The following is a 21,412-nucleotide window of genomic DNA, read 5'->3' as shown; positions in this document are numbered from 1 at the left end:
GCACGAATAAGCATTTATCTGCTGTTCAAAACTGCTTTTGCTGCATATATATGAGCTCCATTGCTGAGACTGCACTACTGACTTTTTCCAAGTCCAAAACACAAAATCATACAGGTCAGAGTCTCCCTACACAGGCGAGTCCTTATCTTTGCATGTGAAGTTCTGTGTTAACATTCGCCTGCTATCAGATGTCTGTGTATTTATTATAATGTCAGTGGTAAGTGGGGTTTGTGTAGAACACCTTAGAAAATCAGTGGACATCCATACATCACCAAACACAAAATGGGCAAAGCTGCCTTTTGTGTCCAACCTGCACTGACAGCTGATGTGTCCTGGACATCATTTTTTATGAAGACCTCAAATTTGCAACCTCACACCAATAATCAGTGAGCTATAGATGTAATAATTATTGGCAGGAGTTGATTGAAACCAGAAAGTTGTTTCAAGCATTCCTCAATGTTAAAAACGGAGAAAAACAAAAGACTTTGCATCAAACTGCGGCATACTAAAAAAAAAAAAAAAAAAAAAAAAAAAAATGTAAAAAGCATACTTACCCTCTGCATCTGCATTGGAAAGGGTGCAGCAAAGTTCAGAATCAGAAGAGATTGTGAATGTCCCATTTGCCTAGCCATTTTAGACGGAAGCAGGGGGGGAAGTAAGCGTCTAACTACTTAAGTGTTTAAACAATTTAAGGCTGAGTTCACACATGTCCGGCTGCGATTTGCAGTGCGGTGTATTTCTGTTCACTGGTTCAGGTACGATATAGGTGCAAATGTTTGCGTGAATTCGCACCTGAACCAGACCCAAAAACGCATTGGACCCTTTTCAAAACCACACCGTGGCCACCCTGGACATGTGTGAACTGGCTCTATTAAAAGCCGGTCACATTCACATGTTATGTGGTTAAAAATGCATCCAATTCGCATATAAATTTGAACCCTGCCTTATACATCGATTTAGTATGGAGCGGATGGCCCTTAGGCAATTAGTGCAATGCCTGCTTTATTGGAATTTTTTTTTTTTTTGGTATGCAGTAATTAAAATAACAAAAATAAATGCTGTCAGTTGAAATAGGTATATCCCTTACACACAAAGAAGTCAACTTCTACTAACCTCTCTTGCGGGACTGCAAACCAATATTCAAGTTGCTTTCTTTTCCAGTCATGTTGCACCGTAGCTGACGTTTGTGCGGCAAAAGATTTCCTCATTGGTTTGCCTACTTTAACGCACAGAAACATAGGTGGGTTTTTGCTCTTTTCTTCTTTGGAGGGCAGCATATCTAGGTCAGCAAGAAAACATGTATTTTTACAATAGAGAACCTTTCTTTTTTATTACTTATTTAAAAAAGTTCACAAAGCAGATTAAAAAAAAAAAAAAAATGAATTTTGCCCATGCAGAGCAAAGCAAAAGCCTCCCCAACGGTATATAATTGCCTTACGTTCTCTTTCCTGCTGCTGCTCCATTTAGCCAGCAGGAACAAGGAAGAGCGGTGCTCTATTCTGAGCTTACACAGGGCAAAGGGCTCTTCCCATGCCATATGTGACAGTGCGGGGTCAATCACCAAGTACAAAAACTATCACATGAAGAGGAACACCACATATTCCTTCTTATCCATATAGCTTTGCTGATATTGTGATCATGTGATTGCATAGGGATCACGTGATCACTGGGCCCTGAGCATTGGGATCTGCAATCAGCACAGGAGTTGCAGGGGGGGGGGGGGGGGCGACTACACACACTCTCCCAAAGACGGTGCAGGCACATGATGTACACGATTGTGTCTGCATGTGCCGCCCTGCTGCAGTACATGTACTGTGGCGGGACTGCAAATGGTTAAACCAGGGAAGCGAATGCCTGGGATCGGCAACCTGTTAGTTAATCATGCTCTGGGATTGCCGAACCACCATCCCAGAGCATCAGATCAGTAAGACAGCGCCAACAGCGGATGGCGCAGGAACTGCATAAACCACTGCTTTCTCTGTAGTACTGCCAAGTGATACAAAGTGCACTCTTCCTCTAATCCTTTCCAGCAGCATGAAGAGTGATGCCAGCAGCAGCTGCAAGAGGAAAAGAAGGTCATTGGGTTTAACACACTGGCTATAATAGCTTTTGCAATGGTTATATTAGCACTTATAGAATGGTTAACAACTATTAGGCTGCTTTTACATGAATCTGTGGGTGCAGGGCAGAGCGCCTGTGGCTTTCCTGCAAGATAGCCATAGAGTTATTTTATATCCTGCAGGTTTGTTGCGCTTTCTGAAAAAGTGCACCACACCCACAAGATGCAATAGTGGGTAAACATCCAACGGTGATTGGTCCCATGGAAAACGATGAGCCCGATTGTTTAATTTCAAATCTTCATTATGCTTTTCAAGATAGAAAATGTGAAATTCTCAACCATTTCATTTCACTGTGGCCCACGACAGGTTACCAAATCACTTAAGTGGCCCTCGCTCTTCAAAAGGTTGAGTACCCCTGATTTAGACCGTACAAGAAATATTAAGGTAATTTTAAAAAGGACAGAAAAATGTTGGTTTTTCCCGAGGTCGATACTGATGTCACCAACACCACTTTGGCAGAAACGGACACAGATTCATCTTTGTTATCTGGACAAGGGATAGTTATAAACATATCAGTGACCAGAACGACAAAAAAGAAGAATAATGCCCCGTACACACGGTCGGACATTGATCGGACATTCCGACAACAAAGTCCTAGGATTTTTTCTGACGGATGTTGGCTCAAACTTGTCTTGCATACACACGGTCACACAAAGTTGTCGGAAAATCCGATCATTCTGAACGTGGTGACGTAAAACACGTACGTCGGGACTATAAACGGTGCAGTAGCCAATAGCTTTCATCTCTTTATTTATTCTGAGCATGCGTGGCACTTCGGATCGGATTTGTGTACACACGATCGGAAATTCCAACAACGGATTTTGTTGTCGGAAAATTTTATAGCAAGCTCTCAAACTTTGTGTGTCGGGAAAATCCGATGGAGCCTACACACGGTCGGAATTTCCGACAACAAGGTCCTATCACACATTTTCCGTCGGAAAATCCGACCGTGTGCACGGGGCATAAAAAGTGGAAACAAAAATGGAGGAGGACAATAGGGAAGAAAATGTAGGAAGAGGCATGCGGACAGTATCGAAAACAAAATTTGAAGTCCTGAGCCTGCCCTCAAGGCAAGTTATTAGCAGATGAAATGTGCCTATTGTCCAGGGGTTTGAATTTTAATTCGGTCAGACACTTTGTTACCGTATTTTTCGGACCACAAGACGCACTTTTTTCCCCCAGAAATATGGGGAAAATGTCTCTGCGTCTTATGGTGCGAAAATATGACAGGCACCGCCCCCCATCCCCGCCCCCTCCGGAAGAGAGGCAGGAAAGCCCCCCGTCTCCCCCAACCCCTCGTGGGCAGGCGATCCCCCTGCTCTGCCAGACACAGTAAACATAGCATTCGGCTGCTCTGTCTGCGGATGGGATAACATCAGGTAAGGCTGTGTTTGTGGCAATGATCACTCTGCATTATTGGTCACTCTGCATTATTGGCAATGGTCAGTCTGCGTTTATGGCACTGGTCAGGCTGCATTTCTTTGGCACTGGAAAATATTTTAGTACACGATTTGGTTCAGAATATCTTTTCTCGTTTTCCTCCTGTAAAACCTAGGTGCCTCTTATGGTCCCAAAAATACGGTACTTTAGAAGTCAACACATTTGCAAGAAGTTTAACTTTATGGTACAGAGGACAATAATGAGAAAAGGAGGTGGCAATATATACTCTATGGATTAAAAGGATTCATGGTTTTTGATTTTCAAGATGTGTAAAGCAGTCTTTTTCAACCACGGTGCCTTCAGGTTTATTCAGGAGTGCCTTGGCAAAAATGCCTAAAAATTCCCCAAAAATTGTATACAATCCAGCGTGTGGATCAAGACTTAGTTACACAAAGCCATAAGTTTTCATTGTGCACCATTAAAACCTTCTAGCTGCCAGTGTCCTAACAACCAATGACATGATCGGTTAATAAGGAGGATGTTGGGCCCCTGCACAGTATCCGTGTTTGCCCCTCTACTGCCCTATCTCTGTCAGCACTGGGGTCAGATTAGCTGAGTGAGGGACAGAAACAGAGAGAAGAAAAAAGTTACAATTATTATTCAGTGCCAACGTGCAAAGGTTTATTTGCTTTGGAAGAATAAAAAAGTTTGTTTCATTTTTTACATTTTAGAATGGAGTGCCTTGACATTATGCAGAATTTTAAAGTGTGCATTGGCGAAGAAAACACTGGTGAAAAAGTACTTGATTTGGAAGAACTGGAACTGGAGATTGATCCATTACCTTAAGAATCAAGTGGACAAATTATAAGGAGATGTGGTATAACAATTAAATTAAGAAATGTAAATTGTCCTAACAAAATTAATGGGAAATTAGATAGGTGCGTTAAATTTCACAAAAAAAAAAAAAAAAAAAAAAAAAAAAAAAAGAAGAAGGAGAGAAATGTTAGTACCAGTTTATCCCCAGTGCCCATTTTCCACCATGAGGGGGTGAAATTCCATTGTATAAGGAATCAGACCCTTGAATAAATGAGTGGCTTGATCTTTAATTACAGCCTCTTGTTATACAGCTGCCTATTAATCTATGAGACATGAAGCTATTGAAAAATATGGGTTTCTGAAAAAAAAAAAAAATTATATATACTAACCTAGGTGGGTGCAGCATCTGTCCTGCACTGCTTCTAAGACTGAGAACCGAGCGATTAAAGACCGCTGATCACTCAGTTCTCAACCTTCACTGAGCAGAGAGCCAGTGATGGTCACTGGAGCGCCGGACTGTGGTGGGCATGAGAGCGGCTGGCTCAGCCTCTCAGTGTCTCACTGAGAGGCTGAGCCAGCTGCCGGTCCAGACATCTGGGTGGATCCCAACAATGAAGTCGGGATCTTTCCCAAGCCTGGACTGGCTGATTGACATCAGCCAATGAACTGCACTCCTGTGACCTACAGGAGGAGTATAGCCAAAATAGATTTGGGCAAACTTCTTGAAAAAAATTAAAGAATTTTTATAGGAATTAAGTTGAGTTGGATCACTTGTGGTGGTATGCGGGGCCACGATGGGAATAAAAGTTTTCTCCCTATCTAGCCAGTTTTTATATGGCAGCAATCTGTTTATATGACAGTTTTGTATATGCTACAATGATTTATTTGCATGGGATCAATAAATGATTTATCTGCTTTTATAGCTTCTTTGAATTCTAAAATAAATGTGATCTCTAATGGGCAGCTGGATAGGGAGGACATTTCATTTATGTATGTTAGTCACAATGGGGGGGTCACTGATCCTGAAAGATTAGGAGATTGAGACAATTCAATCTTTAAAAGGGGAGGTAGAGATATCTTTTTACAGCCATACAAAGATACAAAAGTAGAGGTTTCCTGGATTTGAACCGGTTTAAAAGATGGGATGTTACATAATGTTATAAATAGAATACCTAATGGAGTATTAAATGACTCTTTTTTGCATGTTTATACCCAACACTATTTTTCAATGTGTGTAGATATCAAGAGATATACTAATGAGTTCTAAAGCAGTTTTTACCTAAATGCATTCCCTGTATTAAAGGTAAAAAAAAGTAAAAAATAAAAAACCACACATTTTGCTACTCGCTGTGCCCCCCCCAGACACTTACCCAAGTCTTGTATTGATCCAACGTTGTGCCCGTCTGAAGCTCTTCTCCCCAGTCTCTCCCTTCACACAGGAGGACCAGGCATCATTTTGGTACTCATATGCTTTATTGTGTCCGGTGATTTCTCTCCTATTATCAGTATTTTATATGATGTTACATTATGTCGGTAATTGTTACCATACAAGATCCCCAATGGCTATTGTTTCTAGGTTTATAGATTACTTGAATTGAACAGTATAGGAGATTGCGGCTCCTTGATTACTAGCAAGTGACAGGTGTGTATATAGTTTGTGCTGCGGAGGTAGAATTGTTAGTAAGCAAAATAATGATTTCAAGGTAGCTTTCCCATAATGCACAGTTTTACAGGCTCTTCTCCTGTCATGAAATTGCTTACTCTGATTTTACTGCACACTGTGAGCCACTTTAGAAGCTGCAGCATGTCAGATACAGCCTGACTCATTTACTCACTGGAGAACACTCAGCATCATCTAGCTCTTTCCTTCCCTAGCAAACTGCCTCTGGCCCTCCCCTTTCATTCATTGGGTTTCAGTTTTTTTTTTAATGATGGAAGTTCAGCATCACATGTGGGCATTACCACCTCTTCCTATTTATCCTTGCCGGCTCCTCCCATCAATCATGACCTGTCTGTATAGAGAAGCACAGAGACCTAGTGATGATGTCACTAGGTCTAAAATAACGTATGTAATGAAGACAGAAAAAAAATTTAATAAGACCATTTAGCATGTTGATGGGGTGGGGCAAGGAAGACACGATAAAAGCAAAAGTAAATGTCAGCTTTAAAGCTAAAAATTTTAGATATGACAATTTTTATAGTGTTAGATGTAAGTATGCATGTGCCATACCTGTGTGGGCACCTCTACTATAGTGTTTGCCACTAGCTTCTAGATACCATGCTTGAAGTGGTTTTAAACCTTGAACTTGAAATATGAACAAAGCATATCCCTCTATAGTGTGTACTTGTCTTAATCAAGAGAACTAAGTGTAATTTCTGTCCGCTGCCTCATTCCTCTGCTATCAGTTTGAGTCACTTGTGACACGTTTTCCTGATACAAAGAGAACAATGGTAACAGGGGAGGGAACTCCAGCTGATTGACAGCCTCAGCTCTGTTCCGTTGTGCTGTGTGAAGACGGGTCTGTCCCTTCCCTCCAATAAGCTCTCAGACCTCTTCTCCTCACTGATATAACTTCAGCTCTCCACCCCATGCTTTTCTAAACAGAGATCCTGTGTAAATTCTGCACTTTGAATAGGGGAAAAACAGCTGTAGATAAACATGCACAACTTATGTAGGAGGATTTGGTTCATCTCGGTGTATCACCTGAGGCCAGTCACTTCACTGGGTATATGTAAGGCTTTACAACCACTTTAAGCTTTAATGTCTTTACCCAAATAAATGGTAAAATAAATCTCACCTTCTATTGGCCCTTGCATTCTCTTCTGTAACCACATCTTTAACTCAGATTCGCTGTCCATCTGGGTCGCTTTCTTGCTGTGGTCTTCAGGTGAACAAGGTGACAAGGAATCTGGAGATTCATCTGAGGCATGGCTTAACTTAGACTGGGCCTTCTCTATATTTAAACTAGCAGCAGTGGATTTGTCAGTCTTATCAGAGTTTGAGTTGGTACAGATAGATGCTTCACTTTGTGACACATTGATAATAGCTTCACAGGACTTTAAGTTTACGCAATCTGTCGGGTTCGAGTTTTTCTCTTTAGTAGGACTTAGACAAAGTTCTATATTTTTGGTATCTATTACGTTTTTGTGTTCAGGCAATGGCTCGTGTATGGCATCTTTGATAGTGATTCTATCTACAGAGTCTGTGGTCTCATTAAAGTTCAGATCTTCCTGGGTAAAAGCAGAGTTTGATATTCTGGAATCTGCAATCCCTGATGACACTACTGTTCCATCTGACTGGTCACAAATTTGATTGCCATTCTGCTGCACTAAAGTTTCAACCAATTCAATAAAATCATCTTCTGTGGGTGACTGGTCAGATTTTTTGGGGTTAGAGCTCAGAATTATTTCATTGGACCTTTCAGTATCTTTTATGTCAGCATCAGTTACATTTAGTTGGACAGTGGGTGTATTGTCAAGATGTTTATTTGTATCTGGTTCAGTGGCTGCATCTGCTTCCATCATCTTCCGGTCCTCCACACCAGTAACCCCATTCTTCCTTTTCCCTTTATTCATGGACTTAAACTTGCTGAATGGATTGATGTCCTTTTCTGAGGAGAGGTCCTCCCATTCCCCAGGCCTGTACAGAGGACAAAGATCCTTTGGTCTATCGCTGTTAAGGGGAAAAGTGATGGATGGGTGTGGAATGTTAAAAATGGAAAAAAAATAAAATAAAAAAGAACCAAAAAATTTAAATAAAAACAAAGAAAAAAAATTCTCAAATATAAATGGAAAAACAAAAAACAAAACAAACGGCATCAAAGAAAGAATAGAATACTGAAAAACGAAAGTTCAAAAAAACAACGGTATGGCAAAAAAACTCATAAGTAACACAAATAAGCGGATGTTTTGTGAATGACGTGATTGGTGGTTTTAATCAAAGTACAACTGATAATTGTAACAAAGGAACTGCAAAGGTCACCTCTCGTGTCCCAACTACCACAGGTACTGCAAAGGAAACTATGGTAACCTGAAATATGCCCACAAAATTACAGAAGTATTTCAGTTCACCTTTCACAGTGGTATGACCTACTTATAGAAATATAGCCAAATGGAAAATATAGTTTCACTATTACTGGGATCTCTGCATGCAAGTTCTAGATATGCATGCCTGCTGTGGTCAATATTAATGGGGCTCACTTTTTTCCAATTTTAAAAGAATAATGCAACAGTGGAGGCTAGAAAAGGAAAAGTTGGACAGAATTATGGAGGAAGATCTGGATGCTAAAAGTATCCAAAACATAGAAGAAGCCAGGAGATAACGCAATTCACCAGACTCTACCTGTAACTATAAATGTTCACTTTTTTATGGAATGACCCTTTATTATGTACAAATATATAAAATAATATTTTTATCTATATGCAGTTATGGGTTTTTTTTCTGCCAAATATTTCTACCATAGCAGCAAGTGTTTGGGAGATGGGATTTGCAAAAATCCTCACCTCTGCTTAGGTAGTTGGATCACTGCTTCCTTCAAATGTCTGTACAGAGCTTGGAGGTCAATTTAAAAAAAGTAGCAGGTTGCATTAATAGGACATCCCCAGCAAAGGACTCTAGGTTTAATCCAAGAGAAAAATGAAATATCTAAAGCGCCCAGCCATTCTCAACCAGGGTTCCGTGGAGCCATAGGGTTTCTTGAGCTGTGGCAACTTGACCTCCTATTTGATGGTGTCTGCATAGTGCCAAGGCCAATGCCACTTGGCAGAGCCAGCAGCATGACTCCAATGATCTTTTTTAGCTGTCTGTAAGGGTGGCATTCTAACCATCACCGTGAGGGGGGCATTTTTCCAACTAGCCACCAATATTTGGGGCATTTTCCCACCGATTCCAAATGAACTGGTTTTATCAGGGGTTTCCTGATAAATTAGGATTTCTTCAAAGGCTCCTCTGGGTCCAAAAGAGAAAGTGGTCTAAAAGAGATACCAAGTGAGCAATATTTACCATTACAACACTAGACCTGATTAATGAGATTATAACAAATGGTAGAATCTACCACACTGCCCCACTTTGAAGATCATAACTGAAAAAAGCCTTGTATGTATACATAATATCAGCCAACCTGCAAGGGGCTTCCATTTTTCATTCAAGCACAAGTGTACTGAACCATGCAACTATTCCCAACGCACACGTTCCTGTAGAAATGGCTTTGAATAAAGAGCAGCGACCACTGGCTGGAACTGTATATACTCAGAGTGAGAGAATGTTACCAGCACACAATGGATCGCCAGAGTTGGTCCAAAGCTTTATTCAGCGATTACAACGTTACAGAAAATAGCAATGTTTCAAGCTTCACAGGACCCCTTCATCAGGCATGTGTAATGATGTGCTCGCTGAATAAAGCTTTGGACCCGCTCTGGAGATCCATGGTGTGCTGGTAAAATTCTCTATGTGAAAAAGCAGGACACATATACCCAGCTGTACCTACTGTAAGATTCTTGCCATATCTCACAGAGATGGAAAAAGAAGGTGCACAAAACAAAACATTTGGGTACATATTCTGGCCTGCTAAATTATCATTTATTTAAAAATACTTTTGATGAAACCAAATTTTTAATTTTTAAATTTCCTGCTTTTCAACTTTTCTGGCTACTGTATAAGCAGACATAAAAATACTCCTTCTAGTGGTAGTGTGGGCAGTAAGGTGCACAATCGTTACAGACTTTCTAGTAGGAAAGTAAGAATCTTTTATTGCAGAAGAGGCAGACAGTAAAAGGTCTTTTTGCTTGTAATTAGTTAATAAAAAGTGTAGCACTGGAAATAAAATGAACAAAAAACAAGTGGGGGCAAGGAGGCCATCTAAAATATATAAAAAGCTAATCCCTCATGTTAGAAAATGTTAAAACGTCTATCTATACATAACGAGTAACATATAAAAGTGAAAAGAAGCGTCATGCGACATTAAGTCGCAAAATAAACGCATCTAAAATCAAGATAAAAATAAACACAGGTGGTGTAGGTGAAAAATACAGTGCACCTTGATGTGCAAAACAGTATATAAATACAATTAGATAGAGAGCCTCAACATATGATAGAGGTGACTCAAAGTGAACACACAGTAATATGCATACAAATAAAGGATCCCTGATGGATCTTGTGTAGGTCAAAGACACTGTAACAGCTGAAAACAAAAAATATAAAATAGTCGATAAATGAATGCAAGTCGCAAAAGTGGTATTGAAAAAGTACAACTAGTGCAATTATCTGACAGTCTCTGGAGCGAATATATTAAATGGTGGATGTACACCCGGGAGTGCCTTCACCATCGAGGGGGGGAGAAGAGAAAAGAGTACTCTTACCAAGGGTGGTGGACCCAACTCACCGTACGGTGGTGGGTCTATCAGGCATGGAAACGGAGACGTGAAGTCAGGCTCCCAAAGTGAGCTGCACGGTAACCACCTCTATAGGCAAATGGAAATCCAAGGCGCCAATTTTAATGGAGATGGGTGGAACACTCCAATACGATGCAGGTATCAGCTCACTAAAAACTTCTCCTCCGGATAAGGTGTATGGTATTTAAGGCATATAAGAGAGAAAAAAATCTGCACAGGTCAGTCAATCTGGAAATACAATCTGCCAGATTGTACTTCCAGATTGACTGACCTGTGCAGATTTTTTTCTCTCTAATATGCCTGAAATACCATACACCTTATCCGGAGGAGAAGTTTTTAGTGAGCTGATACCTGCATCGTATTGGAGTGTTCCACCCATCTCCATTAAAATTGGCGCCTTGGATTTCCATTTGCCTATAAAAGGAGGTTACCGTGCAGCTCACTTTGGGAGCTTGACTTCACGTCTCCGTTTCCATGCCTGATAGACCCACCACCGTACGGTGAATTGGGTCCACCACTCTTGCTAAGAGTAACCTTTTCTCTTCTCCCCACCTCGATGGTGAAGGCACTTCCGGGTGTACATCCGCCATTGAATATATTCGCTCCAGAGACTGTCAGATAATTGCACTTTTTCAATACCACTTTTGCGACTTGCATTCATTTATCGACTATTTTATATTTTTTGTTTTCAGCTGTTACAGCACTGTGTCTTTGACCTACACAAGATCCATCAGGGATCCTTTATTTGTATGCATATTACTGTGTCTTCACTTTATGAGTCACCTCCATCATATGTTGAGGCTAATTGTATTTATATACTGTTTTGCACATCAAGGTGCACTGTATTTTTCAGCTACACCACCTGTGTTTATTTTTATCTTGATTTTAGATGCGTTTTTTTGCAACTTAATGTCGTATGACGCTTCTTTTCACTTTTATATGTTGTTACTCATTATGTTTACGTTTTCTAACATGAGAGATTAGCTTTTTATATATTTTAGATAGCCTCTTTGCCCCCACTTGTTTTTTGTTCATTTATTTCCAGCGCTACACTTTTTATTTACATTCTGTTCACAATTGGTCTGATTGTTTTGTTGGCTGCTTACACTTCACAGGTTGGCACAGTATTTTACTTATCTTTTCACTTGTAATTAGTTATAAAAAAAAAAAAAAAAGAAGAGGTTCCACTTTATGCCCAACTGAACTTACAGTTTAAATCAGCTAAATAAAGTGCATGTGCGTCAAAACAAAAAAGTATTAAAAGTCTTACTGTTTGCTTTAAAAAAAAAACAGCCACATCATGAGTAGAAAACTCTATCCTCTGCCAGCAGCTGCTGAAAAGAACCTTTGAACTCAGTATGGAACCAGTGGTCTCTCTGCAGAGTTCCAATACACCTCCATTGCTGAGAGTTCATGCTCCCTGGTAACTGGAGAGCTGTAGCTCTGATTGCAGCTTTTGGTCTAACTCAGCAGCCAGTGTGTCAGACCTCTGCAGAGAAAATTTGAACTAAAAGGTTCAACTGAGTTGCAAACCAGGCACATTGGAATAAACCAATTCCAGTTGTTTTGCAGCCTGACTAATCAGCTGCTTTGTGGCAATAAAAAACAAAAAAACAAACACACACACACCCCCCTATTTAGGTGCGATGCAGCTATGGCCCCAAAAGCCACCATAGGCAAAGTTTGACATCAGAGCACCAAATGGAGGTGTTATTTTCTACTTTGATAGTTACTTACGATGGCAGTGCATCTTTTAGCTTCATGTGTGAGATGTCACTGTAAAGTGCAATGGACACTACTTCTGCCATTGGACAGATATGACCATACTCCTCGCAGCCATTCTCAATGACTAGTGGATCAGATTTATGGGGATCAAACATCACATTGTTTGGCGTGACTATCATTACTCCACCAACAACACCCTGGAGAAACATAAAAAGCAGATTATTTCCTTTACATTTGTAATCCGATTAAGAAATTAAATAAAAGCGATTTGATAAACTATTTTAAAAGTTCAGTAACTACATGCAAAGTAAAATAAGTGCAAGTGCAACAATCCCCTTCCCCCAATTTAGCTACTGTAAACTTACATCTGTTTAATTCTATGGCTTAATTTCTTATGCACAATTTTTTTGAACTTTACATTGCCTTACATTGTATGTTAAATTTTCAGTATATCTAAAGCAATGGGTCTTTAAAATAGTTGGGTGACACAGATTTGCATTATAGGAAGTAGCAGTAAAACACGTCCTATCTTTACAAAGAAACAACATTTAATCAACACACATTGATCAACTCTATACCAGGGGGTTCCAAACTGCGGACCCCATGCTGGATGTGGCTCTTTGCTTGCCTTTAACTTGCCCTTGGGGCACTATTCCCTTAACTGGTATCAGATGCTATTCCTACCACTGCCACCAACAATGTGGCACTATTCCTACCTCCGACACCAACAATGTGGCACTATTCCTACCACTGACACCAACAATGTGGCACTATCCCTACCACTGACACCAGAGATGGAGAAAGATTCCTCCCACTGACACCAATGATGCAATTTTTTTTTACCAATGACCACCAAGCCTATGGCATTGTTTACTCCCACAGGACATTTTCTCCTCCTATTTGCTACAATCGGGCCCCTCCAAAGCTTGAATGGCAGTAAACTGGCCCTTTGTTTTTTCAGAAGTTTGGAGACCCCTGCGCTATACCAAGCCAATAAGCACCCCATATTTGTGATCAGCATTAAGCATCTGGGGGCTTGTTTAATCCTCTTTTCTGTAGGGCAGCCTCTCCATGTCAGTAGTCGTCTCCCATGCATGCAGAGATGATGCTGGGAACACATCCCAACATCATCCTACCCTTGAGGCCTCAATCACATGAGTCAGATCCGTTTAACGAAGTCTGCTCACTGAGCGGGGAGGGGCCTGTCAGAGCCCCGCTGATCCCTATGGAGAGATCGGACGAAAAACAGACAGCATGTCCGTTTTCATCAGATCTCATCCGATCCAAACATATCGCCATACGTCTGTTTTTAGCAGATCGGATGGCAGACGGGTATCAGCGGACACATCTCTGCTGACATCTGTTTCCCCATTCGAGTTAATGGACGGCCCGCTCAGATCCACCTGAAAAACGGACAGGCGGATCCGAGCGGGCTTATCGTGTGAAAAGGGGCCCAAGTCATACTAAATGTTTGCCTAAGGCAGTCCATAAATGATTGAGATTTCTTCGTTCAACCAGCAGGTTAAGCGCAAAAAAAAAAAAAAAAAAAAAAGGAAGACTGTTCATTCATGGACTTGAATACAATAGCTCAGCAGGGAGGATTCACCCATCCACCTCAAATTTGTGGATGGGGGAATCCTCCCTGCTGAGCTATTGCGTTTTGACAGCATGGTGATTTTTCCGCTGTCAGACTACACTGATCAAGTGGAAGTTTTCCAACAGGGTGGTTGTACAGTCGATCTGTACAACCACCCTGCCCATACATGGACCAAAATTTGTCTGGTCCCTGCTAAACTGGTCAAATTTCAAACCATGTATGGACCGCATTACTCTCTCCTGCCCTGTGAAATATTCAGCTGGTGGCAGAGGCAGAAAAAGCAGTGCTGCCTGCTCAGCAGGAAAAAAATAAAGATAGGCCAAATCCTAGTGCGCTAGCTGTAAAATCTGCTTTCAACAAAACTTGAATTATATAAAAAAAAAAAAAAAAGTATATATATATAGATTTATAAGATTTTAGTTTGTATTGTCAAAATTTGCAGCAGAAACACTGAAATCTGCCTAAGACAGCTCAGCTTCTCCTGCCCCTTTTTTCAGCAGTGAATTAGCAGCTGAGCTCCCTCTGTTCACTCCTGTTATATATTATTTCAGAATACTTAGAATATACTGCTGTAAACAGACAGCTTTGTATGCCTTCTAACAGAAGTAAAGCCAAGCTATAGTTGCATAAAACTTTTAGATATGATCCACTTGAAACCTATAGGATATACATTATACATATAAATATAGGATAACATTTTGTATTGAATACATGTTAAAAGTGTACATAAACACAAACATTATCCTTCGTATTTGCTCCCTTTTTTAGGCCAATAAGTGTACAATAGCAGCTGTTGATCCTGCTAGAAATCATGTGTAAAGTCCTTGGCTGTTTTACCTTCTCCTATGGTATGGAGAAGAGGATAGGGGGAGATGTTCTGTAGTCCTAGCACTTCCTGCCCTAGGGTGGAAATGTTGCTCACCCATAAACAGTATGGTGAGCGAGTGTTATCACGCTGGGAGAGGAAGTGCAGAATTCCCAGATGGAAAAAAAAGAAAAAAAAAAGAAGAAGGAAATCTAAGGCGACCACCACCTCTAAGAAATGGGAGGCATTTCTACCTGTCCTATCTTACCTTTCCATCTGTGATGTATCTACAATTCATTTTCAGAAACCTTACTTCTGAGGCCTCCTCTTCTTCTGAGGTTGAAGAGAAGACTCTTTCTATAGGTTTTGAGGCTTTTCTTGCCATGTCCGCATCCTTGAAATAAAAATAAAGAGGTGTCATGAAAATTATAAAAAGGAAAAAAAAAAAAAAAAAAAAAAAAAAAAAAGGTATAGTGTACTTTCAGGGAGCACATTATTTGAGTTATTACTGCAGTTTCATGCACACGGACTATAACAGGTATTTTTATGCCTAGTGTAAAGCCAGCTAATACATGGCCAGTTCAGCAGGGACCTCCTGAATTTAGATCCACGTACAGGCAAGCCGATTGGTTCAACACCAGCCCGACGGATTTTTCTACATGTGATTACTGTCAGAGGCCATAGATTACTGTCAGAGGCCATAGCCGCTAGTGGTAATCATTGTATTATGCCTGCCAGAATGGCTCCCATCACTGGCAGAGTACAATAGCACTGTGGGAGGCACTGACTGTATTGATGGGGGAATTGAGCAACTTTCTTTCCTTCCACCCGTGGGGAAAAAAAAAAAAAGAAGATTAATCTATGGCTTGCTTTAATCTCCCAGCACTTTCCCACGCCTGGGAAGATGCACATGCCATGAACAGCCGGCCACACAAGCAAATGGCTGTACACGGCCATACTTGTGCAGAAAAAGCATCAGCGTTTACCCATGCATGCATGTCCAATATATTTTCCCCATAAGTAACTCCCACAGACATGCATCTGTGGGAAAATGCTGATGCAATGAAACATTGCGCAATACAGCCGTGTATAGCCATTCAATTGTAAAAGGTGGGCTAAACGCAGCAGAGCCCCAGATACAGAACACACTTCATTAATTAGGGTCGATTTATTTTTATAATATACGTCAAAATATTGTTTTAGGTCAGAGTACAGCTTTAAAGTGAACTTTTTTAACCATGTCAACTTTTAAATGTAAAAAAACATGAATCAAGTATGAAACCAATTTTATTTTCTTGTTAGGGGTTTGATGTCTCCATGTTCACCAAAGCTTTGATATTTGCCTTCTACTGCCTGATCATAATGCCGCAGTGGCCAGTAGCGGCACTATTTATTGGGCAAAGGAATGGCAGGAACTTAGTCGTCCTCAGGTGAGGAAAACCAGGCTCCAGTAACAGCATGAAACTACTTTGAGAGGCACACGCAAAAAAAAAAAAAAAAAAAAGGGCTTTGTGGATCAAATAAGGTATAAGAGACTTCTTGTGGGGTCTTCTTCATGGCAAGTGCATTTACTTCATTTATATGTTCCAAATAGCAGACAGGTTTTCTTTAAGTAACAATCTGTAGTTAGTCTGATAAACCATTCTAAATACTTGGGGCATTAACTAACCTTATCAAATCAACGTGCTTCTGATTACATCACATCGCAACTGAGTACTGTCCTTACTATGGTCGAAACCTTTTCATCATTTCAAAGTTTTCTGTTTTAAACCCTTAAGTGGAGCATTTCATGTGGAAATTCCATTACTCACCAGAAGTTTATCATACTCTGCATCTGAGGACACAGGAGAAACGAGAACACCAAAATTGTTTTCTTTTACACTGGAAGGAGGTTCATAGAATGGCACATACAGTACCTGGAAGAAAACAGAAGATTAGTACTTACTACTCCTATTACTAGTTTCAGACACAAAGAAGATTGAAAAGCTGCTCCTGGTATGAACGGAAAAGAAAAAAAAAAAAAAATTAAAAAATAAATAAATAAAAGACCCACCACAAACCACTACACTATAAAAAACACACTCAGAGGCACAATAGCATTATTATGGTACACCTAGGGGTTTATTTATAGGTTTCACACACCTTTTACCTAAGATTCAAATATTTTTCTAATTGGAGTCCACTGGAAAAAACATTTGTGGATCTTTAATACAGCCTTTGTTAACCATACTAAAACCAATAAATCAGGGATCAATGGGAAAAGAAAACAGAGTTAGGTACCTGGTAACTCCTTTTTCTAATAAGTCTTCCAGGGCAGGATCTGAGAGATAGGCTCCTCCTTCCAGCAACAGGAAACCTAATAGTCCGCCATTAAAAATGTGTTATGCCGCGTACACATGAGCAGACTGTCCGGCAAAAAAAGGGCCGATGAACGACTCCGTCGGACATTCCGTGTGTGGGTTTCATCGGACCTTTTCTGACGAAAATTCAGACGGACCTAGAAACAGAACACGTTTCAAATCTTTCCGACGGACTTGAGTCCGATCGAAAAATCCATTTGTCTGTATGCTAGCCCGACGGACAAAAAAGGACGCAAGGGCAGCTATTGGCTATGAACTTCCTTATTCTAGTCCGGTCATACGTCATCACGTTGGAAACGATTGGACTTTGGTGTGATCGTGTGTAGGCAAGTCCGTTTTGTCCGAACTCCGTCGAAAAGTCCTCCGGAGTTCAGGCGGACAAGAAGTCCGCTCGTGTGTACGCAGCATTAGTCTTACCTGTGTGCCTCAGTATTTATTAAAGCACCGAAGGAACTCTCATTAAGCCAATGTGTCCCAACAACACCTGGTATTATTGCTTAGGCTGGGAACTAGTGCTGCTTAGAGAGAAAAAAAAAAAAAAAAGTTACCGGATACCTAACTGTTTTCTCCAATTGTCTTCCAGGGCAGCATCGGAAAGGATTTATCAAGCAATACTTACTAGGGTGGGGAGAAGGTCTGGAGCACCTTGCAACCAAAATGTCTGGTCTTGACTGGACAGCTGGTCGATACGGTAGTGCCCTGCAAAAGGTACTAAAGCTCGACCATATCGCTGCCCTGCAGATCTCTCCAGTGTTGCCCCCGCTTTCTCTGCGCCGAGGTTGCCCAGGCTCTGGTCAATTGAGCTTTGGGGGGGGGGGGGGGGGGGGGCACAAGGTTTTGCACCTCATAGGCTGTCTGTATGGCAAGTTTTAACCATCTGCTTATCATGTTTTTCAATGCCTGCTTTCCCTTATTGACTCCTGCATAGAGGAATAATAAGGTGGTTCTTCGCCAGTCCTTTGTTCTCTCGAGATAAGCTATAAGTATTTTTCTTACAACTAGCTTGTTGTAGGTGTCTCTTTTCTTGCTATCCATTGATTTTGGAAGGGATGGGATAACCACATTCTGCGTCCTGTGGGAGGTTGAAGAGACTTGTTAGAAAAGCTGGGTCTAGCGAGAAGACTATTTTGTCTGTCTGGATTAGGCAGTATGGTTCCATCATGAAAAAAAGCTTGTATTTCACTCACCCTTCTGGCCGATACTAGGGCCACTAAGGAGCGTGGTTTTTAGAGTAAGATTCTTATCTAAACTCTCCTCCAGTGGTTCGAATGGGGGAGAGAGAAATCCTCCGAGCACCGTGGAGAGGTCCCATGTCGGAGTTGTCGACTTTCGTGGGTCTGGCTCTATTTAACGAGATCAGGAATCTCTCATGAGCGTGTCCTCTGCTAATCTCGTGTCCAGAGAGGAGGAGAGTGCTGCCACTTGTAACTTTGGCGTGCTCTGAGAGATGTTTTTGTCTGCTCTCTCCTGCAGAAAATCCAGAATCGCCGGGATGATTTCTCTTTTGGAATCCTGTTTGTTCCCGTACCAGAAGACAGACTTCCTTCTTACTTTCTCATAAATGGCTTCAGTTATGGGTTTTCTGCTTAGCTAGAACGGTGTCAATCACTCTGTCCGACAGTCTTTTCTTTTGCAGAGTCGGACCTTGAAGCCGCTCCCGTACAGTCCAATCAGCTGATTAATTTTGTGCTAGAGGTTGGATTACTGGCAAAGGACATTCCTGAGAACTGAGATATATATATAGATATATATAGATATATATATATATATATATATATATATATATATATATATATATATATATATATATATATATATATATATAGATATATAGAGAGAGAGAGATATATATATATATATATATATATATATATATATATATATATATATATATATACACACACACACACATACATACATACACACACATACATACATACATAACGAATATAACAAAATGAAATTATGTATTTTATGAATGAAAACTAAACAAAACTAAAACTAAATTTTCCGTTGTGCACAAGAACTTTGGCAGTTTCGGGTTTGCCTTTGGAGGCGAACAGATCTACCTCGGGCATCCCCCATGTTTGCATGATCCACAAGAAGGTTGCTTTTTTTTTTTTTTTAGTAACCACTATCCGTTTTATGGTCTATCGACTTAGAAAATCTGCCAGTGTATTGTCTGTCCCTTTCAGGTGGATGTCCGAGATCGATCTGATATTTATCTCAGCCCATGACAGAATCGTTTCCGTCAGGTTCATTTATCATTGTGATTTTGTCCCTCCTTGCCTGTTCGGGTATGCCACCATCGTGGGGTTGTCTGGACTGAATCCTGATATCTCTGCCCTGTATAGTATACTACTCTCTGGCTTGGTGTCAGCTGCAATTTTTATGTATTTACTATCCACCTCAGGTTTTGTTGATAGGACATGCTTGTGCCAAGATTGTCTTCTAGGATTTCCGATGAATCCGCAAACTGTAGATCGTCCAGGTATGGTATCACACCTATGCCTTGCTGTCTCGGGTCCTTTAGATCTTCTGCCATTAACTTCGAAAAGATCCTGGGTGCAGAAGAGATGCTGAAAGGCAAACATGTGTATTGCAGATGCAGGGTAGACGCCAGTCCCTGGATCGCAAACCTTAGGAATCTTTGATGACTTTTCTTAATGGGGCACATGTAGGTATGTGTCTTGCAAGTCTATTGTGGCCATGAATACCCCTGCTGGTTGGATATTCCTGACTGAATAGATGGACTCCATCCAGAATCTCTTGTATCTTATCCTTCTGTTGAGCAGCTTGAGGTTCAGTATGAGCCTTAGCTTGCCTGGTGGCTTCTTTCTTGCAAATATATACGAGTAGAACACCGTTTTCTCGTCTTCTTGTGGGACTTGACAAATCACTTTCTGGGTCAACAGGGTTTACAGGAACTCTAGAAAAGCCTTTGCCCGGTTCCTTGGAAGTGTGGTTTCTAGGTACTTGGTTTGGGGGCAGGCAGAAAACTATTGCGTAGCCCTCCGCTATGGTGCGGCAGACAAATTTGTTTCTAGTAGCTTTCCTCCACTGGTGGGCAAAGGCTGCCAGTCTGCGTTGGGGGGGGGGGGGGGATTGAGGATAAAGTCTCCCTTGCCTTTCTTGTTTTGCTGTCCCCTGCGCTTTCTTGCTCCTGCCTTATTGAATTTTCTGTATTGACGAAAGGGTGCTTTCCCCTGCTTCTTTTTAGCCTGGGGGAACCCTTTGTTCTGCGCTGCGGTCCTGTCCAGGACAGTTTCTGGATCAGACCTGTACAGCAAATCTCCTGTGAATGGGATTCTGCACAACCTGTTTTTGGAGGCGATGTCCCCTTCCCATGACTTCAGCCACAGGGCTCTTCTGGCTGAATTCACTAAGTCCGTGGCCCTTGAAGATATTCTTACTGTTTCGGCCAAGGCATCTGCTAGGAAAGCTGCCACTCTAGTTAGTGCGGGAAGGGTCCTCACTAACTCTTCCCTTGGCGTGTCTCCTTCCAGTAACTCTTGCAGTTGTGTCAGCCAGATTACTAGGGTGGGGCTGTACAGGTGGAAGCCATCGCTGGATTCAAATTTGCTGCCCCAGCTTCCCAGGCCCTTTTCAATAGCGCCTCTATTTTAACAATGGGATAGTTTAAGGTACCTGCATCGTCAAAGGCCAAGTCGGATTTGTTTGCGACTCTTGCGAGGGAGGCATCCACTTTGGGGCACTTCGCCAAAGTCTTGGTATCTTCCTCTGCAAATGGATACCTGCGTTTGACCACAGCTGGTATGAAGAGCATCTTTTCTGACTCTTCCCACTTCCTTTTAACTACGTTTTTAAGAGTTTAATGCACTGGAAACGTTCTGGCTTTCCTGGGCTGCAGCCCTTTGTACATTTTGTCGTGCTCTTTGATACCCAGTGTGTCGGCTATAGCAGTCAGAAGATTATCCGTATCTTCTGAGGGGAATAGGGTGCCCTCAAATGCTGGATCATCCTCCTCAGAGTCTGAGCATAAGCTGTCCTCTGACTTTTGTTCAGATTCATCTGAATCGATCTCCTGTTCTTGCTGATCCGCCTCTTCACCGCTACAGTAGGGGATACATTCCCTACTGGCAGAGAGGGTACTGGATTGGCTGTAGCTTACTAGCAGCTCTAGTTTTTCAATTACTGAGCGTAGTGGCTCTTTAAAAAAGAAATAAAGGAATTGAGCATGCCTTTGAGGAAGCCTTGC

At 41.3% G+C, this 21,412-nt stretch overlaps 1 protein-coding gene across 6 annotated transcripts in view; it reads right to left on the bottom strand.

Moving 5' to 3' along the window:
• Nucleotides 1-21,412, bottom strand: part of NCOA7 (nuclear receptor coactivator 7) — a 254,603-nt gene that overhangs the window by 83,481 nt on the left and 149,710 nt on the right. For 5 of the 6 annotated variants that reach the window (XM_073627200.1, XM_073627205.1, XM_073627203.1 and 2 more), the window contains 5 exons: nt 16,645-16,749; nt 15,102-15,227; nt 12,444-12,628; nt 7,115-7,989; nt 1,114-1,279 (listed from right to left, as the gene is read on the bottom strand). In XM_073627200.1, coding sequence (XP_073483301.1) covers nt 1,114-1,279; nt 7,115-7,989; nt 12,444-12,628; nt 15,102-15,227; nt 16,645-16,749 — 1,457 coding nt within the window. The remainder of the gene's footprint in view (nt 1-1,113; nt 1,280-7,114; nt 7,990-12,443; nt 12,629-15,101; nt 15,228-16,644; nt 16,750-21,412) is intronic. The other variant, XM_073627204.1, reaches the window with a different exon arrangement.

Source organism: Aquarana catesbeiana, linkage group LG04 (genome assembly GCF_042186555.1).
Source record: "Aquarana catesbeiana isolate 2022-GZ linkage group LG04, ASM4218655v1, whole genome shotgun sequence".
In the NCBI taxonomy this organism is placed as follows: Eukaryota; Metazoa; Chordata; class Amphibia; order Anura; family Ranidae; genus Aquarana; species Aquarana catesbeiana.
This window is presented reverse-complemented; position numbering and strand designations above follow the sequence as displayed.